The sequence below is a fragment of the Aptenodytes forsteri genome, unplaced genomic scaffold (assembly GCF_000699145.1).
Source record: "Aptenodytes forsteri isolate BGI_AS27 unplaced genomic scaffold, ASM69914v1 Scaffold104, whole genome shotgun sequence".
In the NCBI taxonomy this organism is placed as follows: Eukaryota; Metazoa; Chordata; class Aves; order Sphenisciformes; family Spheniscidae; genus Aptenodytes; species Aptenodytes forsteri.
This window is the reverse complement of record NW_008795943.1, coordinates 1,996,322-2,002,321: the sequence shown is the minus strand read 5'-3', so window position 1 is coordinate 2,002,321 and position 6,000 is coordinate 1,996,322. Positions and strand designations below refer to the sequence as shown.

Genomic DNA, 6,000 nt, shown 5'->3' with positions numbered 1-6,000 from the left:
AGCCAGGACAGCTGACCCAAACTGGCCAAAGGGCTATTCCATACCATACAATGTCATGCTCAGTATATAAACTGGGGGGAGTTGGCCGGGAGGCAATGACTTCTGCTTGGGAACTGGCTGGGCATTGGTCGGTGGGTGGTGAGCAATTGCATTGTGCATCACTTGCTTTGTATATTCTATTATTATTATTATTGTTGTTGTTGTTGTTATTGTTATTATTATTGTTATTATTTTCCCCTCCTTTTCTGTCCTATTAACCTGTCTTTATCTCAACCCACAAATTTTACTCTTTTCTTCCCAATTCTCTCCCCCATCCCACTGTGGGAGGGGAGTGAGCGAACGGCTGTGTGGTGTTTAGCTGGCTGCCGGGTTAAACCACAACAATTGGCTAATTATATCTTTTTTTGTCTTGAGAAATTTGGTTTGAAAATCTTTGTTTTTTTCCTAAAGTGAATTTGCCATTAGATCTCAATAGCGCATTCTTTAATGCAGTAGAAGTTTTTCCTCTCGTGCAAGTGGGTGTGAACTATGAACAAGCCCCCTTTTCATCTCTTAAGTGAATTAGACAAGCTGATCTCCCTGCAGGGTATCTAAGCTAAGTGTTTAGGAGTTGGTACTGGGAACTCCCCGAAGTGGTGCTCAGTGGGGGGCTGTGCCTGTACTCTCATGCAAAGGTTAGTATAAGGTTAAATCAGACCTGCCTCCACCTCAGTCCGTTCCAGTGCCACGCAGCAACAGCTACACGTGCTGTGTCTCTCACCCTCTCGTTTGCTTCTTTTACCTTGGTACTATTTCCCTCTTTAAGCCTTGTTTCATCTTCAGTATGTTGTGGTTATCAATAACAGATTGTCAAAATACAAATACTGGATTATTCCAGTATCCATCTAGTCTGGTCTCAGGGGAACACCTTATTCCCCTGTTGTTACAGCTTTAGAGTATTTGTTTTGGGCTGCTGCAACGTACTTTTGCAGAGGGGCTGAAATTCATCCCTGGTGCTGGAGGCCGAAAGGTTTGGCAGCCAGAGTTATGCAAGAATGCAGCAGGGAGAGGAGTGGCAAGTAGAAAGGAAGAACATTGTGTGGGGAGGTGCTCTTTTATTTTTAAACTCACGTAGCTCTGCACATGTGACAGATGGTTGTCACCAGAAGTGAGTTTTGGGAAAGGAACACTAAAATATTCTGAAGTTTCAGGGAAGGGTTGATAATTACCCAGTGCCTGTCAACTTTAAAATAGTTGTCAATACCCAAGTGTATGATAAAGTTCATATTAGAATAAAGGAAGAAAAGCAGGAAACATTCTCTGTCTTCTGGCAGAAATATTAATGAAATATGAGCGATTGTCTGACAAATGTGCACTGCTATCTTGTTTGGCAGCTGCAGTTATTACAGTAACAAAGGGATCAGCTCTGAATAGGAGGAATTGCTTTTTATTGTTCCCTTGACTAACTTGGGAAGCTTCTTCGTCAAGTAATTGATGATACCATCACCAGTGCAGCTGGGACAAGGTCCCAGTACATGAAAGCCAACAATATATAGCAGCAAAAGAGAAACTTACTGTAACTAGGTAGCATTTTCTGCTTTAAAGGAAGAAATCAAAAATTATTCCGAGGGTATCCTTTACCTCTGTTAAGACTTCTGCTATCTGTGTAAATGGTTTCTCCTTTCATGCTATGCGCAAGAGCGTGTGTAGTGTAAGGAAAAAGACTTTAAGATAGGATGAAAAGAGAAATCTTTCAGTTTTACTGTGGCGGCAGTGGTAGCAATTCCTGCATGTGGTTGTGGTAACGATACCAGATGGACCATTTTGTGAGGTGATTGTGGTGCATGAACATGTTTTAAAAAGGTCTGTTGTATTGGTGGTAGTAGTTACATTTGTACTCGTCCATTGGGAATGGGCTTGTAACCACTGGTTCACATCGCCATTCTAATCCATGCAGCCGTTAGATGGTAGCTAATGATGTTATTAATGATCTGGTCCTTGTACTGACAAATATCTTTTAAATTTAATCTGTTTCAGATCCATTTATTCACTAGCGGCTCCCATATGGACCAGATCCTTGGACATTTTTCTGTCACAGAAACAGATCTTGTTAGACAACCGGAGAACTACAAGCAGGTAATGCTTCTTCTGTAATTCTTGAATGCTTAGTATGCTTTACACAAACATTGTTCAGCAGAAGGCTGCACTTCTTGAAACCTGTTTTTACCTTGGTTTCCAACAGAAATAAGGACTTGTATATTGAATTGTCAGTTTCCTCACTTACAACTTGTATTCACCACGTGGTTTCTTCCAGTTTGATAGAACATAGACACAAAGGTATTAGGCTAAGTTTTATAAAAAATGGTAGACAGGGAGTAGGGAGAGACCTCACTGAAAGTGCCACTGAAGAAAAGGCTTGTAGAATAAAACATTCTAGATCAGTTGGCTGACTGCTGTTGTATGCTACCAGTAACCTACACCTGGGCCAGCCAGGCAGAGTGTCTGCCTGTGACCTTGCCTGAGCGGGTTGTCAGTGAGAACATGGAGAGATCTGATTTATCTCTCCAGAAGAGCCAAAGCACGCCTGGTGCTAGCATTCATTAGTTCCAGAAGTTATACAAGGTGACTACCTTTTTGTATGGTGGTAAGGGGCTTTACTTTGAGAAATATTTTAGAAGCATGGAATGGTTGAGGTTGGAAGGGACCTCTGGTCCAACCCCCCTGCTCAAGCAGAGTCACCTAGAGCAGGCTGCTCATGACCATGTCCAGATGGCTTTTGAATATCTCCAAGGATGGAGACTCTTCTCTGGGCGACCTGCTCCATGCCCAGTCATCCTCACAGTAAAAAAGTGTTTCCTTATGTGTTCAGACAGAACCTCCTCGGACAAAATCATTTTTCCTAGTGTACTGTTTTACCCTTAAGTATACATTTCTGCTGCTCTCAAATACTCAATTATCATAGATGTTTCAATTTATTATTTGAAGTAGTACAATTCACTTGTTTTAATACAATATAATACATTTTATTTTTACAAATCAGTGTTTAAAAGTTCATTCTATGTGAAACTGAAACAAGATTGAAATTTTAAGCTCAGCCCTAACAAAATCAATATTTGGCAGATTTCTGCAGTCTGTCCAAATCTGTTTACTCAAAGAAGATATTTTCTGCTGCTACCTTAAGATCAGAAGAGGGCATTGTAAATACCGCGCACAAAGAAATTCAGAAAAGTAGATTTGAAGATGGGAGATAGTCTTATGTTCAAACCCCTAAAGTAAAGTGCACGTTAATCTTTCATTACTGAGCATTCCTTGGATGAATGGTTCACATCCAGCCTCTTGATAAGGTTCAGCTGTTTAGAACATTTTCCTGGAAAATTACTGTTTTTCTAGAGCAAATGGCTAAGTCAGCTTGAGATTTCTTTTTCATTTCTGCTTCACAGTCCCCCTCCTACGGTTTGCTCAGCAGCTCAGAACACACAGCAGCACAGTCCTCTGAAGCCTATACTTTATAGTCATCCAGAGCTTAGCAAATGTCCAGAAAGGTCTGGTGGGCTGGTACTAGAAACTTCCAGGCTGTGTAGAAGGACTTTGCAACTACCTTTTTCCAAAGCCTTACCCTGAATATGTCAATGATCTATTACAGTAAAGCATAATGATACTCTAATAAAGCCTGTTTGGTTTTGTCTCCGCTGTTAATGAATCATTCCAGGAGTTTTCTTTCTTGCGCGCTGCTCCCTTTTCTGGATGTCTGCTTCAGGTGTGCTGTTCAGTGGAGGCTCAGGATAAAATGGAAAGAAGGTTTTTGTATTTTAAACATTGTTGTTAGGTGAAGTGCTATAGTCAAGAAGGTTTAGTGGGCAGCTATGTTGCTTAGTTAAAATCTGTGGAGTCTTCATTCCACCTTAAACAGCAAATACATGAAACAAGGGACACCCCTTCAAAATAAGGGTGATCACTGAGAGGGACAGAGGCAGGGTGGCAGAAGATGTTTTCTTCAAATAAACTATGAGTGGCTACAGTCTCCATCTCCAGTTTCTGGGCTCTAACAGGTGCAATCCCAGACGGGCTCCAGCTCCAGTACACATGTGTTCGAAATGCTTTTCTTATGTCATTTACTGCTTGGACTGGTCCAAAATTGGAATTGTTTGTCAGCTGTGGAATTCTTAACCTCTTGAAGGTCTTGAACCTATTCAAGAAAAGGGGTTCCTCTAAGCTGCTCTCTTGTGCCTGATTCTAAAATAAACAGGAAAAATTGCAGGAAATCATCACAACACTTCAGTATACATATTTTCGAGAGACTTAAAATTCTTATCGTCATCATTTGAGCAACCTTTAGTAGTTTTTGTCTCCCCTTACCCTTATTTCCCACAGGCAGCTTCCAGAAGTCATATGCTCAGTGTGTATGAACAGCCCAATATAACAAGGTGGTATGGACTTGAAAAGGCAAGGTTGTTTTAAGTGTCAGTTTTCCAGATGGATATAATACTCGATATGCAAAGTGATGCTTCTTTGGAAAATGTAATAAAAAGCTTCTAATTTTCAAATATCTTGATAAGATTAAGTAAATTATGCATATTTGAATAGCTTGGTTTTCAAATATTGGTGCAGATGGCAGCACTTTGCCAAATGTTTTTTCCAAAAACTGTGAAATAATTTTTTCTCTTTAAGTAATGTGACATTTCTGTTAATGTTACCTTAAATAACAACCTGCTGCATGGATCAGTAAAAAGAGCAAGCATGTCAATATGTCTTACTGCAATGCATGCCTCTTGGTGGATGGTGTTTATGAACTCCTCCTCATGTTAGGCTAGAAAATGCAAAGGATAGAAATGAAAAGTGGATCAAAGTGTCAAAAATTAGCTATCACAGAAAGGACATTGGGCTGTTTTTATTGAAGCCTAGTGTTCATTTTCATCAAAAATATCCTGTGAGATAAGTTGCTCTGACCTGTAATAAAACAAGAGATGTTTAGTCTGTCAGGAAAAGTGTGATAGGATACAGATAGCTGTGAAATTAAACTTCAGTTTATGAAATGGAAAAGTCGTGCTACTCCTTTTCTATAGAAGTTGCACATTAACTTGTTTAAAATGTTCTTCCCTTGGTTTTCTGACTATAAAACTCTTTTAGTGCTTTTATGTACAGGGATTTTACTGGACATTATTATTCTTTTATCATCATAAATGTCTTTGTCAGATTCATAGAGCTGGAAATTTTCCAAGTGTAATAGTTTTAATTATGTTTTTCTCTAGTGAGGCATGATCAAAATTCCAACTTCTGCAGTTTGACTTGGCTGTGCTTACATATGTGTGGCTGTGAATCGCAGGTCACTGCTGTGTTTAGTTCCTGTGCCGCCCACGGGTGTCAGTGAATGGGAGGTGACGTTATTTCAGCTGGTGTTCAATTTCCAGTTGAAGTACATGTACATACTCATGTTAGCTCTTGAGCTCTACAGGCATGTCCTTTCTTTCCCAAGATGCTGTCATGTCTTTTTGAGCACTCCCTAGTGCAGAGCGTTGCATGAGAAATATGCTGGTGGTCATTTTCTCAGCAGAAGCGCCTCAGTGGTGATGGTTATGGAGCCGTTTGCCATACTAGTGTGGCATACTCTAGCTGTGCTAGAGTGTGCAAATCGGGGACAATTACAGTGTGGCCGCGTGCAACGGCCTGTGTATTGCTAGGGAGCTTGGATGTTCATTGTGTCTTTTCTTTAAAACCTCTTGCATGTATCACTTAAAGTGTGCTAGAACATAGTCTAGAGCATCTTGAATGTCTTGTGTTTTGGTACGTTTTCCAAGCTGTATCGGTACTGCTCGTTTTGAAACAGTTCCCCTAGTCAACTGGTGTGGGGCTGGGGGGCTGCTGTTATTTGCCAGCCTGAAATATCTCAGGGCAGAAATGGAGTTCTGGTCTCTGGCACTGCGGCTAAAATAGTTTGGAAGGCATGTAGAAGATGTGGCTGAGGGTAAGCATCATCTGCCCCAAACTTTCCAAGGCAGTGTGGTCTATCTCTGAGGATGCGGT

The 6,000-nt window shown here is 40.7% G+C and overlaps 1 protein-coding gene across 1 annotated transcript in view; it reads left to right on the top strand.

Annotated features, from left to right (window-relative positions):
- Positions 1-6,000, top strand: part of CUNH14orf80 (chromosome unknown C14orf80 homolog) — an 82,767-nt gene that overhangs the window by 31,260 nt on the left and 45,507 nt on the right. The window contains exon 6 of the mRNA XM_009285354.1: positions 2,017-2,115. Coding sequence (XP_009283629.1) covers positions 2,017-2,115 — 99 coding nt within the window. The remainder of the gene's footprint in view (positions 1-2,016; positions 2,116-6,000) is intronic.